This window comes from Salmo salar, chromosome 03 (genome assembly GCF_965601325.2).
Source record: "Salmo salar chromosome 03, fSalSal1, whole genome shotgun sequence".
NCBI lineage: Eukaryota > Metazoa > Chordata > Actinopteri > Salmoniformes > Salmonidae > Salmo > Salmo salar.
Genome location: NC_138293.1, coordinates 38,859,402 through 38,879,890, shown reverse-complemented (window position 1 = coordinate 38,879,890; position 20,489 = coordinate 38,859,402). Strand labels below are relative to the sequence as shown.

Here is a 20,489-nt window from a genome sequence, read left to right as displayed (position 1 = left end):
GTTAACTGCCTTGTTCAGGGGCAGAACGACAGATTTTTACCTTGTCAGCTTGGGGATGCAACCTTATGGTTAACTAGTCCAACGCTCTAACCACCTGCTTTACGTTGCACTCCACGAGGAGCCTGCCTGTTACGCGAATGCAGTAAGAAGCCAAGGTAAGTTGCTAGCTATTATTAAACTTATCTTATAAAAAACAATCAATCAATCATAATCACTAGTTAACTACACATGGTTGATGATATTACTAGTTTATCTAGCCAGTCCTGCGTTTCATCTAATCGATGTGGTTCGCATTCGCGAAAAAGGACTGTCTTTGCTCCGACGTGTACCTGACCATAAACATTAATGCCTTTCTTAAAATCAATACACAAGTATATATTTTTAAACCTGCATATTTAGTTAATATTGCCTACTAACATGAATTTCTTTTAGCTAGGGAAAATGTGTCACTTCTCTTGCAAACAGAGTCAGGGTATATGCAACAGTTTGGGCCGCCTGGCTCGTTGCGAACTGTGAAGACTATTTCTTCCTAACAAAGACAGCCGACTTTGCCAAACGGGGGATGATTTAACAAAAGCGCATTTGCGAAAAAAAGCGCAATCGTTACACGACTGTACCTAACCATAAACATCAATGCCTTTCTTAAAATCAATACACAGAAGTATATATTTTTAAACCTGCATATAACACTTTGTTTTTGCATTATTTAAACCAAATTGTACATGTTTCATTATTTATTTGAGGCTAAATTGATTTTATTGATGTATTATATTAAGTTAAAATAAGTGATCATTCAGTATTGTTGTAATTGTCATTATTACAAATAAATAAATATTTTTAAAAAAATCGGCAGATTAATCGGCAGCGGCTTTTTTTTGGCCAGTGCTCAGACTGTCCGAAATAGGCTGAGAGAGGCTGGACTGAGGGCTTGTAGGCCTGTCGTAAGGCAGGTCCTCATCAGACATCACCAGCGACAACGTCGCCTATGGGCACAAACCCACCATCGCTGGACCAGACAAGATTGGCAAAAAGTGATCTTCACTGACGAGTCACAGTATTGTCTCACAAGGGGTGATGGTCGGATTTGTGTTTATTGTCGAAGGAATGCGCGTTACACAGTGGCCTGTACTCTGGAGCAGAATCGATTTGGAGGTGGAGGGTCCATCATGGTCTGGGGCGGTGTGTCACAGCATCATCGGACTGAGCTTGTTGTCATTGCAGGCAATCTCAATGCTTTTGTGTTACAGGGAAGACATCCTCCTCCCTCATGTGGTACCCTTCCTACAGGCTCATCCTGACATGACCCTCCAGCATGACAATGCCACGAGCCATTCTGCTCGTTCTGTACGTGATTTCCTGCAAGAAAGGAATGTCAGTGTTCTGCCATGGCCAGCGAAGAGCCCGGATCTCAATCCCAATGAGCACGTCTGGGACCTGTTGGATCGGAAGGTGAGGGCTAGGGCCATTCCCCCCAGAAATGTCTGGTAACTTGCAGGTGCCTTGGTGGAAGAGTGGGGTAACATCTCACAGCAAGAACTGGCAAATCTGGTGCAGTCCATGAGGAGGAGATGCACTGCAGTACTTAATGCAGCTGGTGGCCACATCAGATACTGACGGTTACTTTTGATTTTGACCCCCCCTTTGTTCAGGGACACATTATTCAATTTCTGTTAGTCACATGTCTGTGGAACTTGTTCAGTTTATGTCTCAGTTGTTGAATCTTGTTATGTTCATACAAATATTTATACATGTTAAGTTTGCTGAAAATAAACACAGTTGACAGTGAGAGGACGCTTCTTTTTTTGCTGAGTTTATATATTAATAGAGAGTTTCCTAAACTGAAGTAGGTGAGAGGTTCACACAGCCAAAGAAACATTAGACAAGATCAGTCATTGACACAGGCTTTGCTAGACAGCATCCGACATCACATATTACAGTATGTATTTACAAATAAACCTAGATCTAAACTAAACCTAGCATGACATTCCCAGGTAAGAGATAGGTCAAGCTCTTACAACTTGCCAATGACCAAACTCTGGATTATGAATGGGGGAAAAGCAGAACTTATATTGTTACACTCTCTCTTTCCTTTCTAATTCATACATTTAAGACTTTCACAATAGCTTAAATTACATCTTCATTCAGATAAACGGATCTGAATGACCAAACTGCTGGTAAAGTCTAGGCCTACTTCTGCTTTTCATTAACGGGGAATCACAATGCAGAACTAGAGAATAAGGGTGTTTTCAAACATGAATTCAAGACATTGGTAATTTGTCATTCAATATTTCAGGGTGCAGTTTATCTGAACGATTCTATTATTCAACGACCACAACACCAAAAAAACACCTTGCCCAATGCAGTCTGAAGACAGGCCGTGCCCTGAAAGGCATGACTACCCAACCCATGGGTCCAAACATGACTCAATACCCACACCGTCTACCTGTTTCCTGTCACACCAAACTCATATGTAACACAAACAGACACAGAGCTGTCTCTAAGGAAATCAATGGGACGGATGCATCTCAATAGTGTGAGGCAATACGTTTCTGCATATATTATGAGTTGCCTTTTTATCCACAAAGGCATCTTTTCGCTCAATTCCTTACTTACTGTTGAGAGTTAGAATAGTAGAATACACAAGGTGACATTTCGTAATATGGTTGTGCATCAGCTGTTTTTCTCTTGTTATGTCAGTCACTGACAGTCTATCTAAACTTGTTATTATGGTTGAATTACTGACCTGGCTAAGAAAACAAATATTTTGTTAGTGTCTCACTCAGATATCAAATAAAAAACTGCAAGATGTGTAGAATTGCAGCAAACCTGTTTTAAAACTGCAAATTAACTCAAAATTATATATTTTTTTTATCTCAGCTGTCAGAGGAGGGACACTAAAATGTTTTGCTCGTAGTGTGGGGGGGGGGGGGGGGGGGGGGTTACACAGACCCACGAGCAACTGGCCCAAATTTTTTGTGTCCCCTACCCCTATCAAAGTTGCCCTTCCCTGCCCTAGGCCACCGGATTGGTGTGGACTGGGGCTGGTGCACTTGGTTTGAGGGAACGGAAAACTCACCCTTTCTTCCTCTTTTCAGTTTCCTGCTCTGACCGCAAAGGACCGATATGGATGGAGGGAGGAAGGATGGAAGGAGGGAGGGCAGGCGGGAGAGGAGGAAGGAGGGCTGCGAAATGTGTGCAGTCACCAGCACATGATCTCATGACCTCACAGCATGCCCAAACATATCTGTTGACATCATCACTTGTGGACCCCGTCACCCCACCCCACCATGCCACACATACACATACAAATACACACAGTGTCGTACCACAGTATAGAAAAATGTGCCGTTTTTAAGCTAATTCCCTGCTATTCTACACATTTTGAGTAGTGCATACACACACACACACACACACACTCACGCACGCACGCACGCACGCACACACACACCCCAAGTACCTACCGCTGCACAGTGGAAATCACAATCTGGTCACCCCTGGCCCTGGGTATGTTTTGATTCAATGGACTAGGCCTGTGCAAATTCAGGTCCCTATACGACTCATGAAAGAACCATCCCCTAACCTAAATCCAACATAAATGCTACATTTTCCAACACTAGAGAAATCCATATGCCTGAATCCATCTAGTCAGTGGCCTGACCATCATTTTTTCAGAGTTTCATTCAATAAGCACACCATGGTCTTAATTACACAATCTTTACAGGAAATGTCTGACTAAGCAGAAGCACCCATGAGTGTCCCCCGGTCCCCCGTCACCCCAGCCAACCCCATCCTCGTTCTGAAAAAAAAACACAGATCCGGACGGACTGAATCAGGTTCCTCATTTTAGGGTTTAAAAGCTGATGCTCTGGTCAAGAAAGATCAGTCATCTCCTGTCCTCCAGCCGGTTCGAGCCTTCTGAATCAGACAAGAACACAGTTGAGAACACCACCGAACATCTCTCTAGCAACCATGCAGCTGTGCTACGGACCAATGGCGTGCCTCGCTCTCTTCGCCGTCGTTCTCTCGTTAACGGCCACTGACACTGGTAAGTACAGTCTACTACTGTAGTGAATTTGGAGGGTATAGTCCTTGCAGGACTTGAACCGACAACTTTGCATATGATCATCCAACAACTAAGATTATGCCAAGAGATCTGAAACCCTTGGCAAAGTTATTGGTTTAGTCCTATTTTAGTGTTTTATAAACTCTGTAAATACAATATTTTCTGGAATAAAATTAGTTATTACAAATATGCTGTACTAGGGGAAATTAGAGCGGGGTGGTTGTGGTGGGTTAAAACATTTTGTACTTAACCACATTTGCTTCTTTAACTCTTCAGATGCAAACAAGGTTCACAACTGTTGCACAAAGGTCTCCAAGCAGAAAATCACAGGTCTCATCATCGGCGCCAGATTGCAGAAAAAGGCCCTTCCCTGTGTCAATGCTGTCATGTAAGAACCTCCCCATCCAAACAGAACATAGAACTTCACCAATAAAATGTATTAGGCCCACTTTTACAACCTCCAGTCAGATGAATGAGTTACGACAAGAGTAGGACAGTTGTCTAAATGTTGTCATCTTGTGTTCCACACAGCTTCGAGACTGAAGATGGAGAGACCATCTGCAGCCATTGGAAAGAGTCCTGGGTTCGAAAAGCATTCTTTCAACTGGAGTAAGTCATCAACAATATAACCAATGAGTGATCAATAGTCAGTCATATTCATTCATATACATAGTGTAGTACTCACTGTAGGCTAATCCTGTAATACTCACCGGTTGCATATTTTCATGGCTGGCAAGAGTAGGTGACCTGCATAAAGACCTGTACAAGCGCCATAGGAGAAAAGACTGGATGTAAAATAAATAAATGGTTGATGGAAAGTTGAAATGCTTACTTTTGCTGCTCTTTCTTCTAGGATGGCCAGAAAGTCACTGGACACACGGAACACCACCGCCACATACCCATAGAGGACGCTCTTCACCATCATCATCATCATCACTCGCTGAACTTGAGGGATAGCGTTGTTTAAACCTGTAATTGAAATGATAAACTATTACATTATTTATACTAAAGAAGATACATTTAAAGCCATCCAGATATTATGAGTGAAACTGGTGTATTTATTATTTATTGCCAGTTGAAGTATTTATTGGGTGTTTTATATGTAGATTGAATGGCTTTTTATGAATTGCAGTTTACTATATGCTATTAACATTTAGTTAATTAATTTGATGCACATCTTAAAGTCAAAGGTCAACAGCCTATTTCCAAGTTTAAATAAACTGGAGATGTAAGAATGTATGTCAAGTATTTATACCAAATAAAACAACTGAATCCTTTGCTATCCCATCTTATAATCAATCCCTTAGTAATTTCGTTATAAACATGAGTCCTGCGTATTGTACATTCACCATTTGCATGGATTAATTGGCTTTATACTCCATTAATTTCTTCATTCTGGACCACATTTTGGTTGAATCGCCTCGATTTATAGATTCTTGCCGCCACCGGGCGGATTCAACTTAGCATTGCAGCTTGCCTTCAACATGTATGGACCTTTCCTTATTTCATCTCTGTCATTTTTACACTGACTTCGAAGTTCCATCACTTTCTAGGGTTTGCGTTACAGTTGATGCGATATGGTGGACGCCTAACAGAAATGAAAACGGTGTGGAAATATGTTGTGGCCTGCACACCGGTGTAGATGGAAGGGGATAGAAAGTTCCTAACGATCTCGCACTCAACTGGCTTCTTGACACGCGACATTCTGACGTTTCCTTTCAAAAAATCGGAAGCTCCCAACGGACCTTTCTCGTCACTTGCTTACGAGCTAACCGTCTAACGTTAACTACTGATATTATTAACGTTTCACCTGGAGCCTGTCTACCAAATGAAGTGACGCGGAGGTTTGATGAGAAATGTATAACGTTAGTTAGCTAAATTAGATGTCGTGTCATTCGGTAAATAAATCGAGCAAAATGATTCGAAAGATTATGCAGAATATCACTAGTTGGAACCGTTAACGTAACGTTACCTAGCTAGCCAACGTTACTTACTGAACCGTTGGCCAGCAGCTAATGAACTGCTATCCTAAATGTGCTGTACTTGTGTTCTTGACAGGTGCAAACTAGCCACGGTGACATAGTTTGCAAGATGGGGATGTCGTTGTCATATCCACTGGTGAAAGAGCCAGAAAGTTATGTGGATCCTGATTTAAATGAAGGTAATGACGTCAACAACCGTTAGTAGCTAAATGGTAAATGAATAAGCTGTGCACGGGCTGGCGTTACCATTCTTGTTTCCAAAACGCCACACTAGACTCCGACGAGATGAATTTTGCAATGGAAATGCATGAGATTAACCTGAGCTACACATATGACATGATCCAGCAGAGGATCCGCTCTATCAAAGAGACCGCCAAATTTGACAGTGAGTTTTGGACCTCATTATATTTGTTAAATATCCTATCAGAAATACTTGGGCTCCCAAGTACTAGAGGTGTCACTGCAGACCCTGGTTCGATCCTGGGCTGTATCACAACTGGCTGTGATTGGAAGTCCCATAGGGAGGTGCACAATTGGTCCAGTGTTGTCTGGTTTAGGGGAGGCCGGGTAGGCGGTCATTGTAAATAAGAATTTGTTCTTAACTTACTTGCCTAGTTAAATACAAAAAAATTATGTTTGACTTTCAGGAAAAACATATTGGTCAAACTCAGGCACAAATTCCTGTTAGGTGCATAAAATGAATCCCATACAGTCATTGAATAATCTTAAATCCCTGTTAGGTGCATAAAAGGAATCCCATACAGTCATTGCATAATCCTAACTGGTTAAATTTGATTACTTTTCTCTATAATTTAGCCTAACAACAGGGTGGAAATGTATGGATTAGACAAACAGACCATCGTCTAACATGGGAAACTAGATTAAACTGAGTGTATATACACTATATATACAAAAGTATGTGGACACCCCTTCAAATTAGTGGATTTGGCTATTTCAGCACCTGTTGCTGACAGGTGTATAAAATCGAGCACACAGCCATGCGATCTCCATTGACAAACATTGCCAGTAGAATGGTCTTACTGATGAGTTTAGGGACTTTAAACGTGGCACCGTCATAGGATGCCACCTTTCCAACAAGTCAGTTTGTCAAATTTCTGCCTTGCTAGAGCTGCCCCAGTCAACTGTAAGTGCTGTTATTGTGAAGTGGAAACGTCTAGGAGCAACAACAGCTCAGCCACGAAGTGGTAAGGCCACACAAGCTCACCGAACGGGACCACTGAATGCTGAAGCGTGTAAAAATCGTCTGTGCTCGGTTGCAACACTCACTACCGAGTTCCAAACTGCCTCTGGAAGTAATGTCAGCACAAAAACTGTTAGTCTGGAGCTTCATGAAATGGGATTCCTTGGCCGAGCAGCCGCACACAGGCCTAAGATCACCATGCGCAACGCCAAGCATCGGCTGGAATAGTGTAAAGCTTGCCGCCATTGGACTCTGGAGTGATGAATCACGCTTCACCATCACCAACTTCGTGGCAACATTTTGGGGAAGGCCCTTTCCTGTTTCAGCATGACAATTCCCCCGCACACAAAGCGAGGTCCATACAAAAATGGTTTGTCGAGAGATTGGTGTGGAAGAACTTGACTGGCCTGCACAGAGCCCTGACCTCAACCCTATCAAACACCTTTGGAAGGAATTGGAACGCCGACTGTGAGCCAGGCCTAATCGCCCAACATCAATGCCCGACCTCACTAATGCTCATGTGGCTGAATGGGAGCAAGTCCCCACAGCAATGTCCCACCCAAAAAATAATGGCACTTCCTGAACTTGATGTCATTGTGGGAAGGGGCTGTTTTCTTAAAGGAGAATTACTACAAATTACTACAAAGTAACAGGGTGGAAAGTGATATCGGACACACAGAAAATGTTAAATACAAATATAATAAATACAATAATCATGAAAAATAAAATAAAAAACATTTTTGATGAGATACATTTTAAAGGACTATAAAATAATGAAGAAATACAGCCTTAACAGCCAAATGCTCCATCTTAACGTACGCAGGGAAAACCCATGTTGGTGAATTCTGGTATATCATCAAATAAGTCAAATCACAGCATGTTTTTGGACTTAATTAATGTTGAAAATTCCATTTATATTCCTAAAACTTTTGTTGAAAATTATGCTGTTGCTGCTCTTGTTGACAAGACATTTTAATAAATAGCCCAATGTCACAACGGTTTTGAAGTTCCAAATCAATAACCACAATGCAGAAACAGTTTGATATATTGAAAACCTAAACATTAAAGTGTATTATCTACACATATGTGTGCAACAATAGTAATCATATGACTTTTTTTTTTTTTTAAACGAGCACCTAATAAACTGCACACGCACCAAAAACCCTGTTGTTTTTACAAGTGACAATATGTTACTCGTATTGATTAGGGGGGAAATCAGGTTGTACGTGCTGTTGAAACTAACACAACAACAAACAAAAAAACACATGGAAACTGGATATCTTTGTTACATCATGGAGTAGAGGACAACCTGCAGAAGATAGTCAGCTAAATTTCAGTGTTGAATTTTGATAAGGGGGTTGCCAAAACAAAGAGAAACAACACTGTTTTGTCAATTACTCATATCGATATCAAGTTGAAATCAATAGAGCGAGAGGGGGGGGGATTAGGTTCCACATTCTGTTCACTAGCACAACTCAAAAACCATACGGAATCTGGGAATCATTTGTATTTCACTGGTAGAGGACAACTTGTAGAAGACGAGCTACATTTTGAAGTGTTGCATTTTGATTGAAGAGCGTCGCCAACGTGGGAAGTGTAAGGTAACAACACTTTGTTAATCACTCATATCACACGCTGAAATCAATAGAACGGGGGCAAACGTTTGGGTAGTATGTGCTGTTTAAACGTACATTATACAAAGGCCGTACGGAAACTTGGAATAACCTATACATAGTTGGTTAGATGAGAATTAGTAGAAGGCTTCTATCTATATTTTGGAATGGGGGGATGTTGATTTCAGGAGGCTGCCATCATGGAAATGGAAACAAACCCCTTTTATGTTAGTTAATTTCAACGAATCATGACACACCATAGGATATCAACAGCGACAACGGCTGGTTGCTATTGAAGAGAGAGTTTGAATATCAAATCCGTGTATTTGTGTGGGCCAGGGACTTTTGTAGAGAGACCGCCCCCGGATTATCCGTGCCATTTGAGAAATAAAATAATAGCTGCGTTCTAAATCCTGCGACCCCCCCCCCCCCCCCCCCCTTGACAAAATCAGCAGTACAAAACCAAAGGTATTGATCGGTTTTAAGTAATTGATATTGTGTCATCGTGTTGCCTATACAACTTTTCTAATAACATCACCAATCTGAGGTCAAAAGGGTGTGTTCAGAAAGTATTTACTACTTGTGTGGATTATTTGGCCTGCTGTGTTTTATAAATGGAACCCGTGTGCGACTGCCTGTGTGTAGAGTACAGCTACGACTGGAACACCAGCGTGTTGGATCTGAAGAACCAGTTTCCCCACTGGACAGCTGATGACCTGCTCAACCTGAGACGGCAGTTTGAGATTTTTGACACCAACAAAGACCGCCTGCTGGACTTCAGCGAGTTGTGAGTGAACGTAGCACACTCAGATGTGACTTTCGATGTCATGTGGCTACTCGGTGGTATTTAGCTCAAGTCTAGGGGGCTGTAGGTGGCAGCACATGCACACAAATTCCATCTACAATAATGAGGTTGGCCTACTAGTAGTCTTGTTGTGAGTCGTGGTTATAAACCATCACACTTGAATAAAGTGGCTACTACTAACACAGACTTACCTCCCTCTACCCCTTGACAGTTGCGCTTCTCTGAACATGGTCAACGATGCATCAACTATGGAGGCCAGGAAAGAAATGTTTAATACAGCGGACAAGGACAACTACAAGTCCATCAACTTCGAGGAGTACCTCCAGGTAGAGCACATATAATGGCTTTGATGTGAAGTTTCTGCATCTACTTCCAACTCAAACCATGTTAGCTTGTATTGCACAACAGAGGATGAGTGTGTCCCTGTTTCGTGTGTCTAGGCCTATATTGTGATTATACTGGTCTGCATTGTAACTGTTGTGTCCCCTCCAGCTGATGTATGACCTTAAGCAGGGCACGCCGGTCCCCAAGCCCCTCGAGAGCGAGGACGACGAGGACACGGCCACCGGTGACATAATCTGTGAAGTGGCACGCATGGACACCTTCCAGCAGATGTGCTACGGCGTCTTCTGAACACAAATACACACACCTGATAACATGACGGATTTGTTGTGCCTTAACTGGAATTGAGAAAAGGACATTGTATAAATTGGCTTTATATAATTCAAAATGATTAAATATACAGTTATTTTCCCAACCTCTTGGTTTGTCTCAGGTGATTATTTGAAGTCGTGATGGGTTCTGGTTTTGCACTGTAGTGCTGAACTCGGTTTCAATTCACAATCACATTCACAACTACTGTCCATGCCGTTGTCAGCTCTAGTTGTACAGTAATGTGACTCAAATAAATAATCAAGGCTGGCAATATCTCAAATTCTTTATTTCTGCCGACCTTAAAAGAAACAAACGTTCAACATTTAAATGTAGAAAAATCTATTGAATTGATGCCGTTGACTTACTGGCTTATATTGTGGATTCAGAGGACCCCTGTCAGCTTAAGCATGAATAGAGTACTACAATCATCAACAACAGCAAACATCAGAGCTAATGCAATGCGTTATATTTTAAAATAATATCTGCATCATTTCACCACATTACTGAATGTTGTGATTACTGGTGATGTAGGAGAATGTTGCGTTGCTGTGGTTCAATGTTCCTTTCAGATCGGGGTGGTGTGGGGGGGGTTGCCCGTCACAGTGTTGCTGCTAGACATCTTCTTCAGTTTGGAGCTGCACATAACACAGAATATGAAACTCAGAACATTTTGAAGCAGGCTCGTATGATTTTTTTTTTTTAGAAGGCAGTAGTTTGTACATGAAGACACTGGGTAAGACCTGTATGGCAAGTTCGATTGACATCCGGTCTTGTAGTTTTGGTGTATTTGTAGTTCTGAGACATTTTGGTGTGTGTAGTTACATGAGAATGCTTTTGGCAAATTTCCATACAGGATTTAGCACGGTGTTTTACCCAAAAGGCTCAGACTTTTCTGTTTCCATCTACGAGGGCCGGCACCATTTGTCTCACTGGGCCATGGCTCTGGCGGTCCTGCTCTCACTCGGGGCCAAAGCCAGGACACTGGTACTTTTCAGCTGACATTTACATAACACTGGCTAACTGAACTTTTAACACCTCACAAAGCAACTGTTTTGATTATGCAGAGGTTGTTGATTCTGCTCTTCACAAGTCCTCACTGTCAGCACTAGCTATGAAAACACAATATCCTTAGTATAACATTAAGGAGTATATACTAGTGTAACACTGGTGTTACAGTTGAAAAGCAGCATGTGTGTCTTATTAAGAAAAGTGTGTTTGTGTACCTGAGACGAGCCAGAGCCTTCCTCACCCATTCGTCCTTAACTGTGGCGCACACCTTTTTGTTCTTCAAGGTGTAGAAGCTACAACAAAAAACACACTATGCATAAGCTTGTTTTACGCCAATGTTTGTAAACAATGGAAACAAAACAATATAGCCTCAACATGGTTAAAACAACCATGTTTATATCATGGATGGTCAGTCCTTGCATCCATAGCTCTGTCTATGAATTTGAGAGTGGTTATATTTCTCCAGGCCCATACCTCAGCTTTTTTCCAAAACAGAGGCGAGGTCCCGCTTTGTTATTGTTTCAATTAAGGACTGTAGCTTTAACCCTTGACCTCGTAGAGATGACAAAATATGAGCATACCTTCTAAGAGTATGGTAAAGGTGTGTGTGTGTGTGTGTGTGTGTGTGTGTGTGTGTGTGTGTGTGTGTGTGTGTGTGTGTGTGTGTGTGTGTGTGTGTGTGTGTGTGTATACTTTGTTCAGGGCTTACATGATAGCATCGATGTTGCACAGCTCCTTGGAGCTCTGTAGTTTGTAGCCTTTTATCTGCTGGTAGGGTACAGGCTTCTCCTGGTACTCCACACAACAGTAAAGTCTCCTAGGACCGTCTGAACACATGCACAAACATCAGTCAGCCATATGCCACACACACATGCAGACCACAAGAACATGAATGTCAAATGTTTCTTTCGCTGTAATCTATTCTGTGAACTACAATATAGTCTTCTAATCTGATCTAGCCTAACCAACATGACCCCACAAACAGAGTTGGCAGGTCTCACAGCCAGACCTTATCAGACCTTGATAAAACAAAAGTGGTACATTTACATGGGCAAAACTCTTAAACAGGTAAATTGGTTACCAGGTAAACTTACATGCAGCTGAGGTTGAACTGAACATGGTTACAACGCAGCAGAGAAGCAGGATTGTCTCCAGGTATGTGGGAGCCATGGTGATGGTACGTAGGAATCGAGAAGATACACCAAACACGCCTACCGACTGATCCTATATACCCCTACAAACAGGTGTGTGCATCTGAGTGTGTGTTTGTTGATGATACTGATACATGTCAATCATGTCCTTCACTCCTAACCTGTGGTTACTAAATTGAGGACAGGAAGCCCATCTCTGCGCGATGGCTGACAGAGATGCAAACATTGCCTGTTCACCATGACCTGTTTAGTTCAGGCCTTATAACCTGGTTAAGGTCATGTCATAGATGCTTATCTAATGGTGCTTGAATGGTGTGTGTTTCGATGGATATGCATACAGTAGTGTCCTTACAAATCTAGGGACTTAATCTAAAGGTACGGACATCTAGGCCTAATGAATTGTTGGGCTGACAGAGGGTTGCATACTCAAGGCCAACAGAGTAACATCACCCCACATTGGCATAAAAAGGTGTGGTGATCAAGTGTTTAGCTGTCATGTCTGATATTCAAACTCTAATATTCATAAGTCAAGGATCTTTTACAAGCTCAGCATTGTCAGCAATACTATTATGAGAGCACAGGAGGTTGGTGACACCTCAGTGTGGCAGGTAGCCTAGTGGTTAGAGTGTTGGGCCAGTAACCAAAAGGTTGCTGAATCAAATCCCTGAGGTGACAAGGTAAAAATGTGTTGTTCTGAACAAGGCAGTTAACCCACTGTTCCCCAGTAGGCCATCATTGTAAAGCAGAATTTGTTCTTAACTGACATGCCCTGTTAAATAAAGGTTCAATTAAAAAAGAAATGTTGGCGAGAACAGGATTGTGGGAATGGCTGGAGCGGAGTAAGTGGAATGGTATCAAACACATGGTTTCTGGTTTGATGCCGTTCTGTTCCAGCCATTATTATGAGGCAGCCTCCACTGTACGAGAGTGTTTGTGGTGAAGTTATGGAACAATAGCAGGTTGTCAAAACCCCTCGTCTGTGCCGTGACCCATTTAGTGGTTCCTGCAGAAAGCTGACAAGAGCAAACCCAGATTACCTGACCTAGATAAAATAAATGCTATTATTGTGTTCTCATGCAGCACTCAACATTAGTCTCAATAACAAATGCCATGAGAAAAATGGGTAAATACAGCTATGTGGGTTCGATTGAGCCCAGAATCTGGTGCAGCACTATGAAAGAAAATATATGTGGCCTAACTACAGAAGATCAATATAAAGTGCATGTTTCGAAAACGTTTTTGAACAGTTGAATATGGCTTAATAGCTTCAAATCAATTGATAAAAGCTCAAATCAATAATAGTTTAATAGAACTCAGCATTTGCTACTTCTGTGGCAACTATGACAATTTTCGAATGCTTTTTTGTCATTAAGCCACTTTAAACTCTCCAATATTTTTGCAGCTGCTATTGAAAAGCCATCCACATACAGATTTCTGAGAAGTAACTTATTGATTTTGGGTCAGCTACATTGTGTTTTTCACATAAAGTATTTTAGTAATACTCCAACATATTAGCAGGGGAGTGGCAGTGTGGGTGTGAGTTTGGGACAATGTATTTGTATATATTATGGATACCCATTCAGCTACTCTTCCTGGGGTCCAGCAAAATTAAGCCAATTTATACAATTTTAAAAACATTATAATACATTCACAGATTTCACAACACACTGTGTGCCCTCAGGCCCCTACTCCACCACTACCACATATCTACAGTATAAAATCCATGTGCATGTATAGTGCGTATGTTATCGTGTGTGTGTGTGTGGTGTGTGTGTGTGTGTGTGTGTGTGTATGTGCGTGCGTGCGTGTGTGTGCGTGTGCGTGTGTGTGTGTGCATGTGCGTGTGCATGTGTCTGTGCCTATATTTGTGTTGCTTCACAGTCCCCGCTCTTCCATAAAGTATTTTTTTAATCTGTTATTAAATCTAATTTTACTGCTTGCATCAGTTCCTTGATGTGGAAAAGAGTTCCATGTAGTCACGGCGCTATGTAATACTGTGTGCCTCCCATAGTCTGTTCTGGACTTGGGGACTGTGAAGAGACCTCTTGTGGCATGTCTTGTGGGGTATGCATGGGTGTCCGAGCTATGTGCCAATAGTTCAAATAGACAGCTCGGTGCCCTCAACATGTAAATACATAAATACAAGTAGTGATGAAGTTAATCTCTTCTCCACTTTGAGCCAGGAGAGATTGACATTAATATTAGCTCTGTGTACATCCAAGGGCCAGCCGTGCTGCCCTGTTCTAAGCCAATTGCCAATCTACTGTAAGTCCTTTTTTGTGGCACCTGACCACAAGACTGAACAGTAGTCAAGGTGCGACAAAACTAGGGCCTGTAGGACCTGCCTTTTGTTGATAGTGCTGTTAAGAAGACAGAGCAGCGCTTTATTATGGACATACTTCTCCCCATCTTAGCTACTGTTGTATCAATATACACTGCTCAAAAAAATAAAGGGAACACTTAAACAACACAATGTAACTCCAAGTCAATCACACTTCTGTGAAATTAAACTGTCCACTTAGGAAGCAACACTGATTGACAATAAATGTCACATGCTGTTGTGCAAATGGAATAGACAACAGGTGGAAATTATAGGCAATTAGCAAGACACCCCCAATAAAGGAGTGGTTCTGCAGGTGGGGACCACAGACCACTTCTCAGTTCCTATGCTTCCTGGCTGATGTTTTGGTCACTTTTGAATGCTGGCGGTGCTTTCACGCTAGTGGTAGCATGAGACGGAGTCTACAACCCACACAAGTGGCTCAGGTAGTGCAGCTCATCCAGGATGGCACATCAATGCGAGCTGTGGCAAGAAGGTTTGCTGTGTCTGTCAGCATAGTGTCCAGAGCATGGAGGCGCTACCAGGAGACAGGCCAGTACATCAGGAGACGTGGAGAAGGCCGTAGGAGGGCAACAACCCAGCAGCAGGACCGCTACCTCCTCCTTTGTGCAAGGAGGAGCAAGAGAAGCACTGCCAGAGCCCTGCAAAATGACCTCCAGCAGGCCACAAATGTGCATGCGTCTGCTCAAACGGTCAGAAACAGACTCCATGAGGGTGGTATGAGGGCCCAACGTCCACAGGTGGGGGTTGTGCTTACAGCCCAACACCGTGCAGGGCGTTTGGCATTTGCCAGAGAACACCAAGATTGGCAAATTCACCACTGGCGCCCTGTGCTCTTCACAGATGAAAGCAGGTTCACACTGAGCACGTGACAGACGTGACAGAGTCTGGAGACGCCGTGGAGAACGTTCTGCTGCCTGCAACATCCTTCAGCATGACCGGTTTGGCGGTGGGTCAGTCATGGTGTGGGGTGGCATTTCTTTGGGGGGCCGCACAGCCCTCCATGTGCTCGCCAGAGGTAGCCTGACTGCCATTAGGTACCGAGATGAGATCCTCAGACACCTTGTGAGACCATATGCTGGTGCGGTTGGCCCTGGGTTCCTCCTAATGCAAGACAATGCTAGACCTCATGTGGCTGGAGTGTGTCAGCAGTTCCTGCAAGAGGAAGGCATTGATGCTATGGACTGGCCCGCCTGTTCCCCAGACCTGAATCCAATTGAGCACATCTGGGACATCATGTCTCGCTCCATCCACCAACGCCACGTTGCACCATAGACTGTCCAGGAGTTGGCGGATGCTTTAGTCCAGGTCTGGGAGGAGATCCCTCAGGAGACCATCCGTCACCTCATCAGGAGCATGCCCAGGTGTTGTAGGGAGGTAATACGGGCACGTAGAGGCCACACACACTACTGAGCCTCATTTTGACTTGTTTTAAGGACATTACATCAAAGTTGGATCAGCCTGTAGTGTGGTTTTCCACTTTAATTTTGAGTGTGACTCCAAATCCAGACCTCCATGGGTTGATAAATTGGATTTCCATTGATTATTTTTGTGTGATTTTGTTGTCAGCACATTCAACTATGTAAAGAAAAAAGTATTTAATAAGATTATTTCTTTCATTCAGATCTAGGATGTGTTGTTTAAGTGTTCCCTTTATTTTTTTGAGCAGTATACTTTGACCATGACAGTTTACAATCCAGGGTTACTCCAAGCAATTTAGTCATCTCAACTTGCTCAATTTCCACATTATTTATTACAAGATTTAGTTGAGGTTTAGGGTTTAGTGAATGATTTGTCCCAAATACAATGCTTTTAGTTTTAGAAATATTTAGGGCTAACTTATTCGTTGCCACCCACTCTGAAACTAACTGCAACTCTTTGTTAAGTGTTGCAGTCATTTCAGTTGCTGTAGTAGCTGTAGTAGCTGTAGTAGCTGTATAGTGTTAAGTCATCACCATACATAGACACTCTGGATTTAGTCCAAGTTAGTGGCATGTCGTTAGTAAAGATTGAAATAAGCAAAGGGCCTAAACAGCTACCCTGGGGAATTCCTGATTCTACCTGGATTATGTTTGAGAGGCTTCCATTTAAACTTCTTAAGGATTGGTGTCCCGCTAGCGGGACAACTTCCAGTGAAACTGGAGGGCGCGCAATTCAAATAAACAATAATAAATATTATGGATTTTAAACATTTATGTACATATAAGTGTTATATATCGGCTGAAAGCTTAAATACTTGTTAATCTAACTGCACTGTCTGATTTACAGTAGCTAGTACAGCGAAAACATGCAATGCGATTGTTTGAGGACGGCGCCCCACATCAAAATATTTTTCCACCGGCACATTCACATATAACGATTAAATATTCACTTACTTTTTGAAAATATTCCTTTGATTTGTCATCCAAAGGGTCCCAGCTATAACATGTAGTGTCGTTTTGTTAGATAAAATCATTCTTTATATCCCAAAAAGTCTGTTTAGTTGGCGCCATCGATTTGAGTAATCCACTCGTTCAACTTGCAGAGAAAGGAATCCAAAAATCTACCCCTAAACTTTGTTTCAACAAGTCAAAATACATTTCCATTTACTTCTCAGATACCCTAAAATGTAATCAAACTATATTCTTTTGGAAAGAAGTATGTTCAATAGGAAACCGATTTTAGCAGGTCCATAATGTCTTCATGGCGCACGCAAACAAGAATTTCCAAGACTGTGTCCTTCTACTAAAACTGATATTCTTTAAAAAAAAAATTGAAGTTACAAGCCTGAAACCTTGAACATAGACTGCTGACACATTGTGGACGCCATAGAAGTTGCATCCAGGGAGCTAATCTTCAATATGACCTTTCTCTTGCATTTCTAAGAGGATGGTCTCTTAAAAAAAAAAATCTAGTTGGTTTTCTTTGGATTTTCTCCTACCATATCTATTGTGTTATATTCTCCTACATTATTTTAACATTTCTACAAGCTTCAAAAGTGTTTTCTTTCCAATGGTACCAATTATATGCACATCCTGGCTTCAGGGCCTGAGCTACAGGCAGTTTACCTTGGGCACGTCATTCAGCCAGGAAGTGGAGAAAAAAAGGGGCCTAGCCCTAAGTTAAAGAATGCTGTGGCAGATGGCAGGGAAAGGTGAGGGGAGTGGTTATTGAGGGGAGATATCTTGCAGCCCCCTGGCTCCACACCCAAGCCTTATTTGGACTTCCTGCCTCAACGAGGCAAGGCTGTGGGTGTGCTTTACTGTAAAATAGCATTGTATCTGGTCAAACACAATTTTTTCCAGAAGTTTACTAAGAGTTGATAACAGGCTGATTGGTCGGCTATTTGAGCCAGTAAAGGGGGCTTTACTATTCTTGGGTAGCGGAATGACTTTAGCCTCCCTCCAGGCCTGAGGGCACACACTTTCTAGTAGGCTTAAATTGAAAATGTGGCAAATAAGAGTGGCAATATCCTCTGCTATTATCCTCAGTAATTATTAGCATCACACTGTTGCTGCTTAATAAATACACCTTCATCCTATAACCCACTAGGCCTATTTATTTGTAGCATTGTTCAAGACCAGAATTACCAGACTAGACCAATAATATAGTATTATTGAAGATGTTTGGCATATTAGAATCATATTTAACAATATTATTTTAAGATTCAAAATGAGTTTTTTGTTTGTCTATTTGTTTCTAAACGGCTTTCTTCACCTCTTCCACACTGACTTTATGGAATTCAAAACTACAATTCTTGTCTTTCATAATTTGGTCCGATATAAGTGGATGTGTAGTGTCAGCGTTTGTTGCCGGCATGTCATCCCTAAGTTTGCTTATCTTGCCAATGAAAAAGTCATTAAAGTAGTTGGCAATATCAGCGGGCTTTGGGATGAATGAGTCATCTGAATTAATGAATGATGGAGCCGAGTTGGATTTTTTTCCCAAAATGTAATTTAAGGTGCCCCAAAGCTTTTTACTGTCATTCTTTATATCATGTATCTTTGTTTCATAGTATAGTTAATTTTCGTTTAGTCACATGATTTCTTAATTTGCGGTATGTTTGCCAATCAGTTGTGCCGCCAGACTTATTTGCCATACCTTTTGCCTCATCCCTCTCAACCATACACTTTTTCAATTCCTCATCAATCCAAGGGGATTTAACACTTTTTACAGTCATTTTCTTAATGGGTGCGTGCTTGTTAGTAACTGGAATAAGCAATTTCATAAATGTGTCAAGTGCAGCATCTGGTTGCTCCTCATTACACACCACAGACCAGCAAATATTCTTTACATCATCAACATATGATTCACTGCAAAACTTATTGTACGACCTCTTATACCAGCCTTTGGAACTTTGGTTTTCCTAGACATGGCTACTATATTGTGTTGACCTTCTACAAATGCCTCTTCTGATATTGAAAAGTTCCAAGGATCTCACAAAAGATCATATTTTTCCTGAAATATCTATATCAGCAGTTGAATTTGTGTACTCTGAAATGGTGCATTGCCACCCATAAACTTTCACCACAGAGAGCTGATGTGGAGGAAGGGGTGCATGTTTCTGTTTCAAACAAGATCAGAACTTCTCAGCGACGTCTGAATGCATGGCTCACTGTGCCCTTAGGTTGGATGTTGACACACTCATCTCAAGGTTTTCTCTCACCCACCAACCACCACCCACCACCCACACCCACACTCCACAGCCTTTTTGTCAATGTTGTAGTTTTAATCATAACCAGTGGAGGGGGATATGGTACAGTAATTCAAATTAAAATAAATGTAATCTGCATGAATAGATTTAGTATAATCTCATTCCATTCTGTATTGTTAGATTTGTCAGTAGACATCAGTGATGCATATAAACACTAGATTGCTGTTGCTATGTATTGGCCAATGAGAAGCCTCACGTCGGCCATATTGGTACTCCTCAGAAAAAGCAGTCCTCCATAGGAATGTACAGTATGTAAATTAAATGTTTCAAGGACAAAATAACATGTATTTAAGTATTATTTTGTTGTTGTGGGGACAGTAACGTAAGTACTCTCAAAATGTTTTTATTTTTTATTTGTATGTTTAACTCACATAATATAATTTAAAAGTATGCGTTAAGTAGTCTGTAATAGAATAAACGTGGTAAAAATGAATGTAGACCTCAATAAATGCATTTCTATGGCTTCCAAAATCTGTTTTACAATGGTGGGGGAGTAGTAAAATGGAGGCGCGATGGCAGTCATGTAGTGTATGTATAAATCATTGATAGGCACATATGCAAGCTCTTGGTCTCTGTCTGACCCTCTCATGTCTGTCTGTGTCATATCTGCACTGACTGGCTCTAGTGTTCATTGTCCAGCAGTCTTTGACCTTGTGCATCCCCCGCACCTTGGAGTCTTTTGGTATACTCCAGTCAGCTATCTCTGACCCTGGTGACCCCCCGAAGTCTCAGTCCTTTGGTACAGACTGATAAACTCTATCTCCAGAATGCAGTGGCATCAGAGCAAGTTTTCCTGCTGATCTGTAGACTATCATTGACTTTGATGAGCCCAGTCCTGGAGTTGTGTCAGACAGCCCCATACTTAGATCATCCTCAGTTTAGGCAGAGAGAGAAGGAATGAAAACATGGTGGGGATGTCTAAGTGTAGCACAAACCAATAGACATAACCTTGAACCCGGAGCTCCCAGGTTTAGGATA

General features: G+C 41.9%; 3 protein-coding genes across 9 annotated transcripts; 2 read left to right on the top strand and 1 right to left on the bottom strand.

Moving 5' to 3' along the window:
• Window positions 1-3,887: 3,887 nt before the first annotated feature.
• On the top strand, window positions 3,888-5,340 carry LOC106600447 (C-C motif chemokine 4-like). Its single transcript, XM_014191808.2, has 4 exons — window positions 3,888-4,045; window positions 4,340-4,451; window positions 4,595-4,672; window positions 4,917-5,340. The coding sequence occupies exons 1-4, from the start codon at window positions 3,970-3,972 to the stop codon at window positions 4,966-4,968; spliced, it is 318 nt and encodes a 105-aa protein (XP_014047283.1). The 5' UTR covers window positions 3,888-3,969; the 3' UTR covers window positions 4,969-5,340.
• Window positions 5,341-5,759: 419 nt separating this feature from the next.
• On the top strand, window positions 5,760-10,421 carry si:ch211-122l24.6 (calcium-binding protein J). 7 transcript variants are annotated; one of them, XM_014191473.3, is made up of 6 exons: window positions 5,760-5,907; window positions 6,122-6,224; window positions 6,320-6,430; window positions 9,505-9,646; window positions 9,876-9,990; window positions 10,157-10,421. In XM_014191473.3, the coding sequence occupies exons 2-6, from the start codon at window positions 6,155-6,157 to the stop codon at window positions 10,295-10,297; spliced, it is 579 nt and encodes a 192-aa protein (XP_014046948.1). In that variant the 5' UTR covers window positions 5,760-5,907; window positions 6,122-6,154; the 3' UTR covers window positions 10,298-10,421. The 7 variants fall into 7 exon arrangements, with proteins under 7 accessions (XP_014046948.1, XP_045570772.1, XP_014046945.1 ...); XM_014191470.3 differs by having other exon boundaries at window positions 5,776-5,928; XM_014191466.3 differs by having other exon boundaries at window positions 5,776-5,961.
• A 162-nt stretch (window positions 10,422-10,583) lies between these two features.
• On the bottom strand, window positions 10,584-12,616 carry LOC106600142 (C-C motif chemokine 20). The gene is made up of 4 exons (XM_014191476.3): window positions 12,421-12,616; window positions 12,036-12,153; window positions 11,542-11,619; window positions 10,584-10,953 (listed from the first exon to the last, which is right to left on the bottom strand). Exons 1-4 carry the CDS (start codon window positions 12,494-12,496, stop codon window positions 10,884-10,886), a joined length of 342 nt encoding a protein of 113 aa, XP_014046951.1. The 5' UTR covers window positions 12,497-12,616; the 3' UTR covers window positions 10,584-10,883.
• Window positions 12,617-20,489: the final 7,873 nt, after the last annotated feature.